This window comes from Centrocercus urophasianus, unplaced genomic scaffold (genome assembly GCF_019232065.1).
Source record: "Centrocercus urophasianus isolate 14NV4802_14NV808 unplaced genomic scaffold, USGS_Curo_1.0 seq_29, whole genome shotgun sequence".
Taxonomy (NCBI): domain Eukaryota; kingdom Metazoa; phylum Chordata; class Aves; order Galliformes; family Phasianidae; genus Centrocercus; species Centrocercus urophasianus.
Genome location: NW_024884855.1, coordinates 11136817 through 11157306, shown reverse-complemented (window position 1 = coordinate 11157306; position 20490 = coordinate 11136817). Strand labels below are relative to the sequence as shown.

At 43.8% G+C, this 20490-nt stretch overlaps 2 protein-coding genes across 8 annotated transcripts in view; one reads left to right on the top strand and one right to left on the bottom strand.

Moving 5' to 3' along the window:
* The window catches only part of GPR146 (G protein-coupled receptor 146), a 32972-nt gene extending 17621 nt beyond the window's left edge, over window positions 1-15351 (top strand). For 2 of the 7 annotated variants that reach the window (XM_042827660.1, XM_042827662.1), the window contains 2 exons: window positions 4555-4662; window positions 13460-15351. In XM_042827660.1, coding sequence (XP_042683594.1) covers window positions 13504-14505 — 1002 coding nt within the window. In that variant the 5' untranslated portion in view covers window positions 4555-4662; window positions 13460-13503 and the 3' untranslated portion in view covers window positions 14506-15351. Of the gene's footprint in view, window positions 1-4554; window positions 4663-8531; window positions 10985-11006; window positions 11299-11863 lie in introns of those variants that run through there. The other 5 variants (XM_042827661.1, XM_042827665.1, XR_006170369.1 and 2 more) reach the window with 4 other exon arrangements.
* Window positions 1-20490, bottom strand: part of CUNH7orf50 (chromosome unknown C7orf50 homolog) — a 106115-nt gene that overhangs the window by 43710 nt on the left and 41915 nt on the right. The gene's annotated exons all lie outside the window — the stretch shown is intronic.

Below are 20490 nucleotides of genomic sequence, written 5' to 3'. Positions count from 1 at the left end.
TTGAGTGGCCAACAGGTGCTGTGTGACTGCGTGCTCCAGCTGGCTGCACGGCTCCTCGTCCAGAGATTGCAGCAGGGCTCGCCCTTGGCCAGAAAGGGAAAAGCACCAAAGGTAGGGAAGGTCCTTTCAGTACCCACATCAGGCACAGCTTAATAAGAGAACCTCACAGGGCCGCTCCACCTCCAGCTTTATTCGCTGGCGGCTGGTTGTGTAACTAACAACAGAAAGGAGCCATTTCCAGCTCATTTTGCCTTGTGAGCCCCAGGCTGCCAGGAGGAAGCATGGAGCTCAGGAGCTGCTTTCCTGCCTGCCTCGCTGGGTGTTCCCCTTTGAAGAGGCACCCAAGCAGCAGCTCACTCACCTGTTCTGTAGGGTCGTCTTTAAAGCAATGCTTTCCACCCTTTGAGGTTAACTACAGAGACATGCAATTAATTAAGCAAGTTAGTGGCATATAACTCCAGCCTTTTATTTCTACTGGGTGTCAGAGCAGGACACAAGTCCTGTCTGTAGCAGGATTTTGGAGGCTCCACAGAAAATGCTGTACTTTACAGATCGATCTGATAGGGTTTGTGCAACACCAGCCCAACCCGTGTCAGAGGAAACCAAATGGCTGTCAATTAAAGGAACCCAACAGCCTGTGCTGCTACTGTGAGGTATGGAGCTGCTGCATTAAACCTTTGTTCTCACACATCCTTTTTTTTTTTTTTTATGACTTTTATGCTCAAATGAAGAGCAAGCCTGGAAGTGGATTTTAAGTGGACTGCCTCCAAATTGGACAGGCTAACTAATCTTTATTTGTTAACAAACAAATGGACCCCCATTGGCCATGGGGGCTGCAACGCTGCATAAGAAATGCATCAAAAGCTGCTCCTAGCAGTAGTGTTACTGCTTCCCAAATATTTTCCTGGGCTACAATGTTTGCAAACCGAGCCCTCTCTTCTTGCAAAGCTGCCAGGAACATTCTCAACAGTTTTAGTTCTTAATAACAACAACAACAAAAAAAAATAATAAAAAACATCCCCACGTTATTAAAAAAAAAAATTATGGAGAAAAGATGGCAAGGAATCTATCCCAATATAATGGCTCTCCCATTTCCGCATAGCGTGTGTGCTGTTTGTTTTCATTCTTGAAGACCAGGATTTTATAGCTGTAATTACCTCATTTTCTCATGGTACAAGCAGTCCAATTTTTATTCATTTTGATAGCATTCTTCCCCTGGTTTTTCTTCCCCTTAAAGTTTGCTATTAACATCAAATACAATAGATTCATACAATCAAAATACCTGCTGGGGGAGAGATTCATTAATAAATTGTATTTTCAAATCAGCTTGAGCAGAAGTGTCAATATGAAAATGAATAACTAGAGGGAATGATGCTTTAACTGACTCCTGAAGTTTGAAGCATATTATGGTGGTTCTATTTTTAAATTAATATCATTTAAAAGACAGTTTCTCAACCGTAGCCTTATCTTAAAAGATTTCTGTGCAGTAATTTTCCCCATTATCTGGAGGGCGTTGAGAGGTAATGTTCAATTGAGCCTCCTGGAAGCAAGGAGGTGCTTCATGGTCAGCTGGCTGTGAAATCCTGTAGCTGCCTGCAGCCCTGCATGCAACCCTGCTGCTTTAGGTATAAGATTTTTTTAAGTGTTTAAGGACAAGGAGCTGCACCCCACTATTTATCAAGGACAGCCCTGCTTAAACAGCACCTGTGATATTTGCTGGGAAGCAAGCCGTAGCACCTGCAGGTGCAAGACCTGTGGTCTCTGCAGAGCAAGCAGAGGAGGAAAGCTGTTCCCCTCCACAACCACCTGAGGTCTGCAGAAGGAAGAACTTCTAAGAGCCCGGTGGCAGGGAAAGGTCAGGAGCAGGGTATTATATCCTGCATGTTTGGATTAGCACACAATGGTTAACTAAACTGACTTAATATCTAATGACATTTTCAAACAATAGCTCATACAATTATCCAAAGTATGCAGAAACAAAACACGCAGACAAACACCACTGTGGTCCCTCAGACATCCACACAGCAGTGCGTGTCAGCGCTCTGGCCGTGCAGATTAGAGGTCAGGTATAAATGAAGTGAAGAATCCCTTGAAAAGAAAAGGAAGAAGCACTCCTTCCTGCTTTGCCCGTTATTTTCAGTCCCACTTGTATGCAACGATCAGTTTCTGTCCCATGCTTTCAGCATACAACCATGTTTTTGGAAACAGAATCACTGTGTTTAAAAAAAAATATAAAGCATGTTACTGAAATGAATCACAAGCTCAGAACGCTCCCAGAAAGCCGCTGGGAATTAGCTGGGTTAGCAGGTCTGAGGGATTGTCACTAAAACCACATCAGCATCCTGAGTCACGTCAGCTGGGGAAGGCGCTGTGATGGGACAGATGCTGTCGCTGCTCTCCAACTGCTCTGCTCTGCTCCCTTACCAATGGAGCCGGCGTTAGGAATATTAAACTCAGGCACCTGTCTCAGCAGCTTGGGCTGCTTGTGAGGCACCCTCAAAAGTACAGCTTTGTGGTCCTTTCTGAAACCAAGCTGCTGATGCTACAAGCAGGGCTGCCAGCTTCACCACAGCCCTGGGAGAAGCTGCTTGAAATGCCCACAGCAGGCACTGCTGGTGAATGATTAGTGAGCAACCACTGTGCTGCAGCTCAGGTACAACTGTGCTCTCCTTTAAGGGGCAACAAGCTGTGCTCATACAAAAGACATCTCTAAAGCAACTCGTCTGATATTTGCTGGGAAGTCTTGCTTGCTTCAGCTAATTTGCAAATACAATTTATTTATTTTAGGTAATCACCAAAGCATTTTTGGGCACGTTAAGCCAAATATGAACTTGCTGAATTCTCATACTAAGGTAAAACACAGATAACACAAGTCCTGAGTAGATTCCCTTCACGTTACTTCTCAGTTCAACACTTACACTGAAAAACAGGAAAAAGCATCCATCGGTGACTGCAAGCATCTGTGCAATGGAACAAGGAGATACCTGCCCACATTGCAACCTCTCTATCAAATACCAGTGAGGGCTGTTGGCAATCCTCCGAAGGCACCGTGATGTCAGCTTGGACTCAAAGCACGCTGAGGTTCTGACAACCCTTCCAGTTAAAACTATTCCTTATAGACAACTTCCACGTGGGTAGCGAAGGCCCAGACACACACCCACTAATTCACTGATGCCACAGTGATGCTTCAACAAAACCACTTCAGCTCACACAAGCAATACCCTACCAACCACAGTCCTCAATAACTACTTCTACGTTACCCTTGTGAATTGCTTAATCCCTCCTGAGCAGTGGCTCTACCTAAAGCTGAATTACTGTTCCAAGCACTCCTAAAAGATCAACTTTGGTGAACAAAACTGAACTTATTCGTCTTTGTCTCACTTAGCTGCCACAAATAGAAAATCAGAGCAGAACTGCCCGTCAGTTTGTAGCAGCTGTCAGAGATGACAGCACCTCAAACACGCCGTGCCTCCGCTTTGCAGCACCGCAGAGCAGGGTGCAGACATACATGTGTATTATGTACACATTCATCATTCATTTTAGGCATCAGCTCCTTTTGGGTTAACAAGGAAAAGCATCCACTACGCTTCTCTGCTGTGGGCAGGGAGAAAAATATAAATTAATTCTTCATTACAGTTTTACAAAGCAAATTATTTAGCGGCAATTTGTATTCAAGCTAAGCACACAGAATCATAATACTACACTCTTTTTATTCAAATGAAAGGAATTTACATTCACCTACAATCTCGTTAAAGAATAATGAAGCATTTTCCTTTTTTTTTCTTTTTTTTTTTAATGAAAGTGTTCTTTCTGAATGCTTAAAATAATTCTGAGGTTTATATTTTAGTATATTTTATACTAAATATAAACTAAGTATATAGTAAATATTTTAGTATTTTTTCAAATACAGGTTGGCTCTGCTTCAGGTCTAATGCAGCTTTCTGTTTAAACTCCCAAGCCAGCTGGATGCTGCAGGCTTCTGCTGCACAGCAGTGCTCTGCAGAGCTGGGCAGGGTTTGGCTCCTGACAAATACAGCTGGGAGAGCTGTAAGGGAAGTTCAGCTCACTGTGCCCAAGGTTTGCTCTGCTGTTGGCACACACGGCTTTGCAGAATAGCTACTTCCCTGGTAAAAAGTCCTTTCTGGTACAAAAGCAGCTCCTCCAATGGATGCAGACACTATTTGTCGCTGGTTATGCAACTCTAGCAAGGGCTGGGCTATTCCTCAACCACAGTCACATCCTTCCAGTTTGTACTTCAGAAACAACAACAAAACCCTTGCGTGGTGACACGGTGGCACACAGAACAGACCTTCTGGCAGCACTGGGCTGCGTGCCCAGCACCCCTGCACCCCTCTGCCACAACCGTGCCACGATATCACTGTGGTTTTGCAACCGCCCTCTCCGCCAATAGCAGCGTGCAGCTGAAGCTTAAAGGATTATGTGTATGTATGTGCAGGGGAAGTCACATGTAAATACAGACTCGGTGCCATGAACAGGGCTGGTGCAGCCGTCGGCGGGCTGCTGCTAAGCCTCCCTATTGTTTACTCTTGCTAGAGAAATGAGAGGTCGGAGTTTCTGCTGAGCTTACCTTGGAAGGGTTCTGACTTGATGGACAAAATGTTTCTGCCAGCCTTCAAGGAACAGCAGGGCAGTGCCTACCAGGTGAGATTCTTAATAGTTCGCCTTCTGGAATGCTTTTGCTTTCTTTCTGAGTCTGGGAACAATTCGTGTTAACGCGTACGAGCTTTGGGTTGGTGCAAATGAACAGATCCACCGTTACAAAGCAGTGGTCAGTTTTTAGAGAGCAGCTCTTCAGGAAAAACATTGATGTATAAATTGTGCCATCCTGCTACTTAGACCTGCTCGTCCAAAAGAAAGTCACAGAGGGCTTCGTTAAGCACAGCGGTTTTCACTCTCTTACTCATTATGCTGGGCTTCTCACTTACTGCTTCTTCTTTGTATAAGTGTGTGCTTCTAAGTTTTTCTTATGGTTGTTATGAATATATGAGATCTTAATTATTTACTTTATATTAAATCCTGAATGGTACGGCAGAGACATAGCAGAGAAATCGATCAGATATTAATCTGATTAGTCTTTAATAAAGAAGCAAAGTTGCCAGTGAAAGTGAGGTACTTGGGAATCTTCTATTCATGGCACAATAAAAAAGCACGCAGCAAACCATACTGTGAAAAACTACTGCAAAGCAGCTAAAAGACACTGCTAATTAACTAATTAATTACAATTAAGCTGCATTTTCATTTATATTATAAAAGAAGGTAAGCCAAAGGCAAACATCAAAGCAGCAGAAATTTCCTGCTTTCAGCAGAAGCTCTGAATAAGCAGAATGACTGCTGTCCTTTTCAGCCTCCATAAGCATTTTCAGCTATGCTAATCACCACAACATTTGCAAATCTGTTTTCTACTGCACTTAGCACAAGACCTACTTCGCTTTAGGGCTCTGCCTGGTGAACTTTACATCCCTTTCATATAAATGCTAAAGCAGCATAAAAAGGCAGCACGCTATTTCTTACACCAGCATCGCGTTCTGAACGTATTTGATTGGCCCAGTGATTTAAGCCAAAGCAGCGTCCTGTGGATTCCAACAGAATTTGAATCGATTCTGAAATTATGAACAAAAAGAAGTTAATCAAATGTCTGGACAAAGAGATTCATGTGAATGTCTGCCTTCACGATCTGTACATCAGAATGATTCACTTTAGCTGCTCCCTTCTGGGTCTGAACAGCTTTCTCAGAATCTCAGCGTATTTTCCACAGCAGCCAAAACACAGAGCTCACGTACATCAGGATGGACCAGGCAGCTCCAGCAACCTCCTACAAGCACTGCTGTAGTGCTGGTATGCACCCTGTATCTGTGGGCCATGTAACAACAACCATTTATCAATCATTACTAAGAAACTGGCTCTGTGACAAACTAATTACTCCTCAGGCTTCCACCCATTAGCACAGAAGGAAGCAGACACTCAAGGTGCATTTATAATTAAGGCTTTATACAGCTCTGCAGTAACAAAATCTGCTGCAGAGGTTGTGCTTTGGAAGGTTTCTTAAAATGTATACACCTAAATCTGCTCAAAGGACAAATCACTGTTAACTGCTTCATGGTATGTGAATCACTACAATTAGTAAGCAGTAGCCCCTATTTGATGTCATTTATTGGGCTGTCCTCCCAGGGACGTGTAAAAACCTTAACCAGTGCTTCTCAAAATCCTGTGGGTTGGACAGAACACAGGCCAGCAGGTGTCACAGGCAGTACCCTCACCATAAGGATATCACTGATGTTTCTGCAATGAGAGAATCCATACGGAGAACCCTGGGTTACAGAGCCCCAAGGCTCCTTTGCACACTTGGTGGGAAGCAACTCCCACCTGCACACCTGTGAAGGCAAACTGAGCACTGCCACGTCTCCAGTGCCCAGCAAACGTCCTACAGCAGTCAGCCATCAGGGTCAGCGCTGCCTCCATGGAGTCTGATGGATTGTTCCATACATGTAGTGCTGCAGGGAGCCCTGTAAGTGATTAACACTGTCAATCAACTGAAAATGTTGAACAGCAGGCAAACCCCCCAGCGCTGGTGTAGTGGAGAGGGGAGCTGCAGCAGACAAGCAATAGGTGGACAAATCCGAGCCTTCTGTGCCAATGAGATGCATTGATTAATTTCAAGCTCCTTGTAAATGAAATTCCTACTCCAGATCTTCATAAGAACAGTCATCCTAACGTCAGCATTAATATTATACTAGCCCTCCTAAAACCTTCAGTTAAAATACTGTATTCAGCAATTACAAGTGGAGTACAACTAAATCATTAGATGTGCCAGTTCATCTCAAGGAGGCAGCTGGAAAATGGCATTTCCTTCACCGAGCAAAAGAAATCAAAAGCCACAGGAGTGTCAGGAACAAGAGGTCTCAGACTTTAGCTGACAATTATCAGGAAGGTATCTGTTTATCGTCAACGGATGTGACAAATCTTCAAGTCATTTCAGCCATAGTAGAGCTCTGCTAAGGGGCAGACTGTTCTCTTCAAACTCCAGACTCAAACCGGTTTCATCCTTACTGTTATCTTGAAAAGAGCTATGTCAATATTTCTGCATTTACGAGAAACCTGAGTGTTTCACAAGACATTCCTCCGCAGCCAACATGATGCCTTGTTGATCAGACACGGTGTTGGCTTTCACATGTGCCTCCAGTTGGAAATGGCATGATGTTAGAGCTTCCAGGAAAACTACCATCTGTGCTTCCTGCCATTCAGGCAGGAGAATGCCTGCAGAGAATGCTTCCATGCTGCCAGCTCTGAGCAGCATTTCCCATCACAAGCCCTGAGCATGGGAGAAGCCAGCAATGAAGGTTAAGATAAGGGCTCACTCACAGCCATCCCAGCAGGATCCCAGCCTCTCACACTGCCCTGCAGCAAGCTCAGCCCACAAAGAATAGGGATAGTTCACTCTAATTTTGATAGGCAAGGACTGGTCTTCTTTAACAGAGTGATGCTGATTTAAATCATAACACGCGGCTCATAGACACTGCTTACTCCTGCATCCTGAGTAATGCTGGAGATTCAGAGATCCAACCATGTGCAAACCTGTGATCTAAGTGAAGATATTTAGCATAAAGATGCTTTGTAATTTTCTCTTTCCTCAAGTTGATATTTATATATATATGTCTCCATGATCTGATCTTTACACACACACAAAAAAAGAACATCTGTGTTTCAAATGCTGGTAGCCACTGTCTGAGCTGATCCATGTAATGCACTGTGCTGGGCAGGTTGGCCTTCCTGTACGAGCAGAAAGAGACCCCACCTCACGCCACAAGACATTCAGTGTGCATTAGGAGCTGCACTTTGCTCTGTGGCAAAGTCCTCCCCATCACACACAGATGTTACAGACAAGGGACGGTGAGATTTCCAGGCAGATGCTCTGTTGGAATTCAGAGATAAAGCAAAGTCAGGAAGAGGTGGAGCATGAGAGCAGTCAGACTCACTCATCTGATATTTGGGCACTAAGATAAGGGACAGCCAGCAAGTGACAGAATTAACCCCTGTGGAGCCCTGGGCAGCTGCTGCTAAGCACGCAGAGCACTGTTGGCAGTACAGCTCTTGCTGGGGCCGGATTCTTAACTGCATAAAGGCAGATGTGCCTGGCAGACAGCATCTGTCTCTACACACGGGGCTCCTCCTGCACAATCTGCAGTGCCCTTAGTGCAGGGCTATCTCTCCCTCACAAGCTTTACTTTGCCATTAGCTAAAAACAAATTTTCCTTTTTCTTCCAAAGGAGCACCTGAACTCACCTGATGCATACTGATCTGTGAGGGCAATCTGCAGACAGCTTAGCTCTGATGTGCCCTTAAGTGAACTCAGGTTCCCAAGGAAAGAGATTAACAATCTAAACAAAGTGTGCTAATGGGACTTTGTTAATATTTTGCATTTGGAGGGCACTACATGTATTTATACAGAAGTAATAGAATAATGTAAAGAAAACATTGAAAGGGAAGTGAAAAACTGCATTTACGGTTGGTAGGGTGCTACCAGGCAGCAGAAGTGGGCTCTGAATTACGCTGGAGCTGCAATGCAATGATTTACCACAATGATGCTGTCTATGGAATAAAGGAACAAACAGATTACAGTGGTTGCAAACCATCTGCAGAACAGCAAAAGACTTCACATCACAAGAGCGGGGCCCATGGGAAGGAGCTGAATTGTGAAGTGTTCTCAGGCAGATGTTTGTTTAGAATTTCTGAAAAAGCAGTGAGATGGGCGAGCAATCTCAAAGGATGACCGACGCACAGTGAGAAGAGTGGCTTTGGAAGCCTGAGCAACTGTGTGCTCACTCCACGTGTGACGGAAATACACCCATCCTTTCTGAGAATTCCGTTCTCGTTGCTGGCTTGACATGCCTAAGAATGCATCGAAGGCAGCCCAGGAAGTCCCATAGGAATGAGAGAAGAAAGAAATGACGAGTATCATCTGAAGAACCTCGTGCTCCCTCTGCCAGGACCGGAACGGAAAGCGGTACTGCAAGAGGAAGAAAACCACCCCGCCCCCACTGATCTGCTCCTGCTCTTTTGTTTGTATGCTTTAAGCATCCCAGGCAGGATGTCAGATTTAATGCTACTTTATGCATCAGTTATTACTGTAATCCACTCATGGCTTCCTTCACGTTGTACTGCATGGGATCAACTACATTATAAAATGAAACTGATATCAATTATAAGCATACCACCCGTCAAACTGGTCAATGATTGCACCACGATGACGCAAATGATGGGGTTGGCAGAGGCCTGTTTTTCTCAGCCCAGCACCCAGTATCAAGCAGGATTTTCTTCTACACTAATGTTTAAAGCATTTTATCTGAGCCATATCATTATATTCCAAACAATGGCAGCTCAGCAGCCACACAAAAAAAGAATATTCGGTTCCTTACTTGCCTGCACTGCAGCATTTTTCCCCTCTCATCTAACCTGGACAATCTAGTTTTACTTTTCTGTACAGCCAGCCAACGACTCCTCTGTTAACCCTTACGACACGTATATCAACTGGTAAGCTAAAAAAAACATCATGTAATGCAGACTTGGAGCTAACAGCAACGTGAGACGGCTTTCTCTCACACTTCAGAGTTCAGAGCGTGCTCCCCCTGGGGCACAACTAATGGCAGGGGTGCTATTCTTCTGCAATACCTATCATCCACTATTTAAATGTTTAAGGAGTAACCCATAAATAACACTTAGCATGTCACTTTCTAAATGCACCTTACAGACCCTGATGAGTAGCCAGAATCTACTAAGCCATGGTTCATGCAACGCTTCTGGCAAAGACTTCCAGTCTTCTGCTTCTGCAAACCCCTGCAGTCCCACAGTGCCTCCCCATGCAGCACGCTTTGCTTTCAGTCCCTGCAGAAATTAAGAGACCCTTTGGGAACTCTACAGGACCCGAGGAAGGTACGAATGCTCAGCATCTGCAGAGACTTCATTTGTTGGCAACAGCTTTATAGCTACATACGGCTTATAACGACATTATAGTTTGTGAAAAAGAATATTCAGAGGTCGGATTATCTGTTTCAGGGCACTGTCGCATACAGGTCAAGCAGACAAAAGCATTTATTTACTAAACCAAACATCTGGACAGCAAGAGGGGGCTACAGCAGAACACAAAATTCAGCACACCATTAACGATCAACCTACAGCTCAGAAACTCTGCAAAAGAAACGATCCACTTTAAGGACACAGAGAACACATGCACACCACTGCTTGTGTGCAACACTCAAACACGGTGAGCTCAGTCATCTTTCCAGCTTCTCAAAAAAAGGAAACACGATGGGATCTGTGACACCATCACAAAGTGGGGCCCTGTCGTATCCTCACAACACTGAAGCAATCTCTGAATTCCACATCAGTGCCCGGAAACCTGCCTCCCCAGCTTCCAGAGCTCGCCCTGTGAGCAGGACAAGCAGCGGGATGCTTCTTAGCACAGTGTGCTCAACCACTGCCTGTTCAGGACGTATGGCCTGTAAAAGCGAAACCTCAAAGCCGTATATTCTTATCACAGGTTAAAAATAAAACACTTGCTCTTGAGCAAGAGCGGTGGATCGCAGGGCAGGGAATGGGCTCCCACATGTCCCCAGGGAACCTGAGCACAGACGACAACCCCCAACAGCTCTGATTGCTGCCGCAGCCCAAGCATTCTGGGCAGTAAGTCGGAAACCCAGTGGCTGAAGCCCAGCCTCTTGCTTCTTGAGCGGGGCTGTAAACAGCCAAAGGGAGGGGCCTCGCACAGCCAAGCCGAGCCCAGAGTGGTGAGTAAGTCACCGAAGGAGAAACAAGTGCAGCATGCAGCACTGGGGCTGGGAGGCAATGGGCTGCGGGTGCGGTGAGGCGCTCTGGCTGCTGCCCTCCCCGCATGCCCTCCACGCACGTCCCCTGCAATGCCCTCCATGCAAGTGCTGCCCAGGAGAGCCTGCAGGGCTGTGAGGTGAAGGTAAGGCTGGAGGGGTGCGAGCGGCGGGCAAGACACGCGCCTTGCTCTCGGTTTCCATTTCAAGCGCTGAGGTTGATCGCGATACGATAAAAAGTGTGAGCCCAGACAGCACGAGGGGGAAGCACTGGGGACGGCTGAGTCAGAGCACAGTAAACAAGAGCACTGCAGCATCAGCCTACCCAACACAGCCAACCTGGGACTGAGAAAAAACTGCCTTTCGCTGGAGAAGTGCTCAGTGGGGATCTGTGGAATCCTGCCCATGGAGCATGGTGAGGACTGGCCCAGGGGGCACAGTGCCTTTGTGGGGAGAAAAGGTGAGCAGTCAGTGCGCCTCACCTGGCTACCAGGAATGGGTAACAAAGTGTGGTTATTTGGCGTGGGTTTTATTTGTGCTCCTTTTTAGGTGGGTTTTGCCATTTCAGAAAGTTACTATTTAACAGATATCCTGCTTCTTCTGTCATTAAAACGGAGCTGACTAATTTACCTGCAGTTAGAGAACGTCAAGAAAATGGAGTAATTATGACACGCAGTTGCGAAACCAGACATCCCACCAATCTATAAAACACAAAGCAAACACACACACAGAATGCAAAGGCTGCTGACTTCCTTCTGAGACAATACACAGGCAAGTGCTCACGGCTGATGTAACTCAGTCTGTAGTAATCAAAGTTATGTGCTTAAGGGTAAACCTACATAATGGAACTACATGATTGTACCCATGCCTGTGCTTAGTCAGCCTTGCACTCACTGTAATGCATATGTTTGCAATATCTTGTTCCAGTCTGCTGCGTTGCTTGAATCAAGCCAGAGCAGTTCAATGAGATGGAATTTTGGTTGCCTTTGACTGTGCAAGACAGCTTTTCTTCTTCTTTTTTCAAGTTTTAACACACCAGATGCTTCCTGAAGACTCACTGGGTTGTTTACAGTGTTCAAAATAGAATGAGGATTAAGGGACAGTATAAAGATACCACGGTTTGTACATCTATGCAACACTCATGCTAAAGAACTGGTCTGAGAATGCAAACAAAAAGGAGGTTTTTATCCAGAGGTGAAATAAATCTTTGCATACAACAGACCTGCATCTTGTGCTACTGTTAAAGACATCTCTTACCTGAGAAAATCTGGCATCAGACTGTGAAATAAAGGTTTATCTGCCCAGCTAAGTGGCTGTACTTTATCCTGCTATCTGGCTGTGCTTACTTAGAAGAAAGTGCACACAAAACAACTGCAGTGGGAAATAAAATGGAACTGGACATGATTCTGGAACATATTCTTCTGGACTTCAGCTGAAGTGTCAGAGGATTAACGCTACAGAGATGGAACTGCACATCTCCCAGTGGTTGCAAAACCCACAGTGCATCATTCAGCCATATGGTTCACTGAGTACAGCATGTTGTCTAGTGACATTCATTTTAATTGCACAATGCTTCATGTGGATTCAATTTAATCTTGTTCTCTCGCTGGAAAGAATGCATTTGTGTACTTTTCTGTACCTGCTGAAAGAACACAGTGCTGCATATCTGACCATCTCAGACTACATCTGACACGTGAAATCGCCAGCCACGCTGTCCTAGGAAAGGAATGACAGCCATGATCTGAAGGCCTTGAATGTTTCCAGTTGTACCTTAGAGATTGCTTTAGAGATTTCTTATTTCTGCATTTCAGAAAGAGACGATGGCTTTGAGGAGTCTTCTGAATTCTGATGACAAAGGACAGCTGGACAATGACTACTGATATTAGCTGACTTTTTGAAGAATTTAAGCTATTGCAGGAGGAAATGATAGTTAATTCCTGTCGTTTTAGAAATACAGGCTGCCCTCCTATTAGGTTCCCTAGACTACAGAGATCCATTGTTTTTCCAGTACTAAATGGTTGTAGGTTTGAAATCTGAATAGAAAGTTGTAAAGAAAAGCCAGCAAAAAAAAAAAACAAACCTTCCACCTCATTTCCCAGTTTCCTCTTGCCTTACCAGCGACTGATCCAGCATCCATTCACCAGACTGCCTCAGCTGTGCCTTCTAACAATCACTTTGAGAGAAAACTTGTTTGTATTTGCCACATAAAACCATGCAGATTTTTCTATTTTCCATCTTACTGCTGAGATCTGTAGCTCCTCTTATATATTCTTCAGCAACTACATTTGCACAGTATTAAATAAAGGAGCTGTTTCGTAATTTTAAGAAGTACTGATATTGCTGTGCATCACATTGGTATTTCTTTTTTTTCAGCTCATTGCCACTGATTTCCTCTTAAGGAATTGAAACTTGTACATTCATTTAGCAGTCACCTGAAATTTTTGAAACACGGGTGACTTCCTATAGTGAGATGGAAAAGAATTTCCATCACTGACCTTAAACTGGTCAGTTTGGTCATTGGTTACGTGAGCTGCGTGATCTTAAGTGTGTTTTCTTCACATAACATTGCATTTCACTTACACTGCAATATCTGAACACTATTCCTGTTTCTCTCTCTACAGAAAAGCTGGTAACCAGCAGAGAAGATACAAGAGCTAAAATCACTATGTGGAGCTGTGAAACCTTAAACAGTACTGACAACATCGAGGACCAGCATCTCTGCCAGGACTTCCACTTCGTGCTGTCCATCTTTTCCCTACTCTACCTCATCATATGTTTCCCAATTGGCCTGTGCTACAACGGCCTGCTGGTCCTGGTCAACCTGTACAACAAAGCGACCATGACGATGCCCGATGTTTACTTTGTCAATATCGCCATTGCTGGTCTCATCATCAACACCCTGGCACCAATGTACCTCCTAGGTCTTGCCAACACAAAATGGGCCATCTGGAATTCTAACAACGAAGTTTATATCACCTTGCTTATTTTGTTCAACGTCTCATCTTTGGTTACCATGTACTCTACCACATTGCTCAGTCTGGACTACTACATCGAACGCGCCCTACCCAGAACTTACATGTCCAGCGTGTACAACACCAAGCACGTCTGTGGATTCATATGGGGAGGAGCCATGCTCACGAGTTTCTCATCTCTTCTGTTCTACGTCTGCAACCACGTATCCACTAAAATAATTGAATGTTCCAAGATGCAGAACAAAGAGGCAGCGGATGCCATCATGGTGTTTATCGGGTACGTCGTTCCGGCTGTCGCAGTACTGTATGCACTGATTCTGATCCTGAGGATACGCAAAGAGGCGACACCTCTGGATCAAGACACTGGACGATTAGATCCATCGGTGCACAGGCTTTTGATTGCCACAGTCTGTACACAGTTCACGTTATGGACACCCTATTACGTTACCCTTTTGGTAAGCACATTTACTTACGCACGAGGAAGACCTGCAGATGAAAACTACAGTTGGATATTACATTTTACCAAGGTTTTATCCAAATTCTTGGCTTTCTCGAGCAGCTTCGTGATGCCTTTGCTTTATAGATACATCAACAAAAACTTTCCCAACAAATTACGACGGCTGCTCAAAAAGATACACTGTGGGAACCAGGGGTGTTCTCACGAACGCACAGCAGTACAGCAAGTCATGACGTAGGCATGAACACCTCTGGTGCTGTTACTGCAGTACTCAGACTGCGATGCGGCTGCGTTGGCACTCGAAGTCACCGACGTGACAGCCTCAACCAGGAGGAGCCTTTAATGAGTGAAAGAGTCTTAACTTTCCAAATGTGTTTGCTGAGATCTGTAAGACTCTGGCTATGTGCTGTAATACCTGTGACATCTAACACTCTCAGTGCACTGAACTGCTTACAAAGCGTAAGCTCTGTCTTCATCATTCTAATACTCCTGTCTGAACAAATCACTAAGCAGATGATGGAAATCCTGACTGAACACACGGCACCTTGTAGGGGAAAAGGCATTACCTTGTTTTCTGTGCAAAGAAGTAACAGCGCTATCCTTGATGAAGTAAATAGTATTTTTCAATGAAGATGATACGGGTGATCTTTGCTAAAGGGCGTATCACCCAATTAAATATGTCCGAATAGTAAATGTTAATTATAAATTAAATTATTTAATTTCCTTCTCCATCATCAAATTCCCTACTCTACCGTTTTCAGAAGCTATATTCTCACACTCTCTAACCTAAGCTATTAACACGTACGACGAATCAGATTTTTCCTAAACACAACAGTAACATGTTTTATTCTTCCGGTGCTTTGTTTGCATCCTAAGGCATTTCAGGAATTCAAAAATATTTATTAACTAATTCTAGGGGAATTGAGAGATTTTTGTTCCACATGTTAAAATGAAGGACACAATGGTTTACAAACTTAAATCAAAACTGAACGAGTAAAGAATGTCTGGCTAAGTGTTATGGTCCACATATGTTCATCTGTAACAAGAGTAATTATCTTAAAAATAAATATGTTTATGATTAACATTTCTTATTTTCAAGGGATACGTTTCTCTACAAATAAACTGAAATCTCTTTAATCTCGGGGATCACTGGAAGTTCGGAACCCAGAAAAAAAAAAAACCTTTCAATGCATGCAAGATTTTAGGATGGGAATGAGGGATGCTCCAAAAGTAATGCCTCCTATTTTATTTTGTTGGTCCACGATGTCAGAGGTGGATGTTGGTGGGATGGCAGTAGAGGCTGAACCTTGCCAGCAATTTTCTGTGACGTGCTGTTGCCGTGTGACAGACGGCAGCAGAGGGGCACTCTGACAAAGTGGCATTGGACATTGGAAGTGTGCACAAAACAAAGGTGTTTCGGAATAAATAGCACTCACTGACATTTTTCAACGCTTGCTGAAGGTTTGTGGAGACCAAACAGTGGGTGTGAGCACAGACAGGGGTGGGCAACGCATTCCAGCAGTGACACTGACTCTGGTCGCTCACACGGGTTGTTGTATGCAGGTGCTTGTTGTTTGCTGGCAAAAATGCACAGCTCACGGTGGTGACCGTGTTGAAAAATAGTTTGGTGGCTGAGAATTTGCTCTACCAAGCAGTGTTATTATGCTCTTTGTACCTGCAGTGCTTTCCATGGAAATAAATAGGAGGCATTACATCTGGAGCGACCTACATACATATGAGTTTCCACTCAACATCAGCTTCTTGCTGACCTGGGGAAAAATGTCTCCCGATGTGATTCACAAATACACAGCGAAAGTACAGTTTCTGTATTTCACAGTGGGGATGGAAAAAACCAAGACAGCTCAGAGTGTTTGAAGAACATGAGAAATACAAAAAGCTGCTGGAAACAAAACTACCCTGATCCAAACAACCACCTGCTGCTGTTGTTGCATTAGTGACAGCAGAGGGGACAGAAGTTATGCTAATATTCTCCCATTGGCTGAGGGCTAGCAGGACTTCTTTGCCACTGGCCCTGCAACAAATCATTTCTTTGCTTTATCTGTCACAACACAAATCATTCAGCAAGACTTCAGACAAAAAAAATCAGGGGTTTTCAGCCTCTGGTATAGAAAAACCATAGAGTAAAAACAGAACTAAATCTTTTCTATTGCATCATCTGATCTCATAGCTGGTCACAATTTATGAGCATAGGAAAATGGTGAAGTTTAAGTGAGAAGGAGATGAGGAACAGACTTTTCTCAGATCTTTTCCCCTCTTTTCACCATCATTTGAGTCATTCTTCTCACAGCCATCTTCGCTTACCTGGTTCATATACAGTCGTCATTTACATTATCAACATCCAGCTCACCCCTTCCTCTTTTGCTTTCAATACCATTTTCTATCTCAGTGAGCTTGTTTAACCATTGAAACCCTACACAGCAAGTCATCTATTTGTGTGGTGGTTTCTCCCCATGAAAGCTAGCCAGCATAATCACATTACTTTGCTTCACAGTGTCAGCCTGTAGATTAAAACCAGGTCACAGAAGGAAGCCTTTCCTTATCACCACGTCCATTCACACACTAATTTATGCCTCTGCAGACACAATACTGGCTTCTTGGTTTTCATAACCATTTTTTGGTTTCATTCTTCTCTTAACTTGAGATATATTCTAAGAATTGCAAGCTACACTCATTTGAAGCATTCAAGCTCACGCCCACAGCCGTTCATAGCAAATCCTTCCTTGGAACTGCTGAGTAAATGGAGACTCATCTTCCCTCCGGGGAACACTGGGCATCCTGAAGCACCACGTCACATCTCTCACGTCAAAACTGTTCAACAAACTGTGACCCACGGGGCAGGAAAACAAACAGCAGCAGAGAGGAGCTGGCAAACCTGGGTGTGAGCAGAGCCTCGTGGAGCTGGGACACGGCCAGGGCAGCGGGCTGAGCAGGCAGCACCAGGGCAGCTGTAACTGCTGTGCTGCTGCCCTGCGTCCATTTCCCCTCTTCCTAAGATGCACCACACTACTTCCCGTGTCTAAGCACCTGTCACATTCATTTCTATTCAGGTTAAATCACCAGGCCACGGCTCTTTCATCACCTCTTTCTGTCATTCCCCTCATCTCCTTCAGTTCTCTAACCCAAACGTGCTATTCCATTTCATTCTGCTCCTGATCCTTTTGTGCTTGGCCTTGCACACGTGGTAATTCCCAAGACCACCTCCTTCATGACAACTCAACCTTCATCCAACGATTTGGCATTACAAATGGAACTGCACGGAAAATGGAAGCTACAACTTAACAGAAGGAGAAAGAAAAGTCTTCTATCATCTACTCTTGAAACCTCAACTTTGATTTTTTTTCCTAAAGATCCTTTTTACTGCAGCAGAGTTGAGTTTGTGCATATCCTCGATAATCTACTAAATGTGATGGCAATCATACAGGCAAGGAGTGCTGATAACTTCATGAACAAGACTGACAGAAACTCAAGGATTTTTAAGAGTGAATTTGATCATTTGCCTCAAAGAAACCGTGCCATGGAATGGGCTGGCTGCTGTTCCTCTAAATTCTGAACTTGATTCCAGTGCTCTCATGTGGTGTCCCTTAAAAAGCAATATCCCACAAAGCAAGAACTTCACAGTATTTATAGAAGCAGGACATGAGCAAGCGCATTAAAGTACTCAAGGAAATGCACAATAATGTAACTATGGAGGAACTTTTATGGGCAAATTTCTAAAATACAAAGTTCTCAAGGACGAGGCCTTTCCATTTCGATACCCAAAGGTTTCTGATGACTGTAAATAGGGGCATGCCTACTTTGCTTCTAAATAAATATGAATAAAATACTGCATATATGCAAGATAAAAATCAGCCCACTGATGAAAAAATAATTTTCAAGTAATTCATTAAATTATTTCTTAAAGCAAGTGTATCATTTAAATGCAAACCTCTGGACAGTCAAGCGTACTGTATGTTTCGGTATGTACTTACTGGCATTAGAAAGTAAGCACTTGTTAAGCGCCACCATTAGCAGCGTTATTTTCTCACAAAATTCAACTTCATGCTCGAGATGAGCTGTGACTTAAAGGCCACTTCCTGAAGAGCCAATTAAGTCAAATCTGTGAACTAACAAAGATGTTCGTCTCTGCTTCTGCTGAAGGTATGAACACAGCCAGTTCAAGTCAGGTCTGTGTTGACAAACCCAGCAGGCGTTATGGTTTCAAAAGTTTCCATTTAGAAATCAAACTGAGATGCTCTATGAAGATGTAATGTTCAGTTAAGGAAAGAAAGCGACCAACCACTGGAGAATTCCTGGTTCTACTTGAAATAAAGAAACGTGGTCCTTCCATTTCATGTCCAAGAACGACATGAAATGGACTTTTGGCAAAGCTTCACAAAGAAACCACCGACTCCTAAGACTCTAAATAGAAAAAGTGTTAAAGCCCATCTGTTTGGTAAGAGGTGTGGGCTCTTCTTTTTGACAAAAGGGTACTTGCAGGCAAGGCTAAAGCTGTGCTCCTTCACAGGACCAAAACATCACAACTTCGTGACTTGGATGTCAAACCAGGTGTGGTGAATTACCTAGATTTTCTAAGTCACAATTTTTACATCATTAAAATCTAATTATGCATCAACATGAAGTCGGCTGGGAATGAAGGCAGAAAGTCACAGTTTTTTCCAGCATAGTGAATCCTACAACTAATAGGACAGAAAAATTGGTGCCAAAAATACAAAGTTGTTGGTTAATGTGTACACTGGCTGTGTGTTTGTCACTTCTTTGTGCAAGTGAACCCAACTGATCATCAGTGTAAACTCAATGTACCATCCAGGCAAGTCAGTAGGTTTACATGAGGCTGAACTGTACCAATATGCAGCAGAATCAGCCCTTGTCTGTGAGCACAGAGAGACCTCAATGAGGACAACCATATTTTGGCACCGAGACAGAAAGCACTGAACTGTTCTATTACAGGAAAACAGGTTACAGCACCGAGGTTAACAGGAAAATAGAACACCCATATCAGAAAGAGGGGAAGTAACACTGAAAAAAATAATAACCAAGATTCGGTTCTCTTTTTCTGTGCACGTACACAGTTAAGAACTGACTTATCGTTGCTAAATAAAAATGAAAGCAGGCCGCTGGCCAGGCTGGAGACCTACACATGAGCTGCCCTGCAATGGCACAGGGCTGGGAACAGAAAACTAAAGCGGAACCTGGCCAAGTGCCACTCTCAGTTCTTCTCTTAACGGAGCACTTCAAGAAGCACTGATTTGGGCCTCAGCTTCTGCAGCTGCAAAGTGCTCAACACACTGAGGAATCTGAAACATATGCTCTAAGATTAATTCTTGCAGCTTTTTGATAAGTAAAACCTTGTGTATTTCTTAACCATATCATGCAATACTTTTTCCAAGTGAAAGCAACTGAATGCACAAAACCAGCTGTGCAGACTCAAGTGTGAAATGTTTCCCATCATATTTCCCTTAACTTTCCATTACCTACCAAAACACTTTGGCATATTTTGAATACATTCTCATCCCGTAGGAGAGCAGTGCATTTATTATCTATTTTCTCACTCCACTTCCTTCCTACCAAGTCTTTGCCTTACCTGGGAAGTGTAGGCCATTTCCTTCGACTCCTCCCTTCTAAAGAACAGCACACTGACAGAATGCTCACATTTCCTTGCAATCCCCAGCAGAAAGCTCATGTGTTGTTACAAACCATGACAGGAAAAGGCTTAAACGATACCAGATTCCTATCAGAGCATTAACGATTCAACATACAAACGTTCACAAAAAGACAAACCTTCCTTTCAGAAGTTCCCCAGAACAAATGAGTTTTTAAACCAGATGAAACGGATTCACTTTCTGGTTATAAAGCACCTGAAGATGCTTTGTGTGAAAACAGAAATAAGCAGCAGCACAGACACTCTCAGCTCAGAGGGCTGGAGAAAAGATTGTTAGGAAAGGGAACAGGTTCCTAATTAGAGCCATCCTAAGGTACCTGTGAATATACTTAGAGCCAACAGCAGGAATAATGCTGCCATTATACAGGAAAGCTCTGAACTCCGGATCAAGTTAACGTCTAAAAATGCAGAATTGATCCCCTAATTTAAAGGGGTTTTTAAAATCATAAATCCCCCCCGATTTCAATAGGAGGTTTTTTGATTTATCACTTCTATGCAAGTCTATGTGTTACCAGCAATACAACAAAACTTAAACCCTAATTT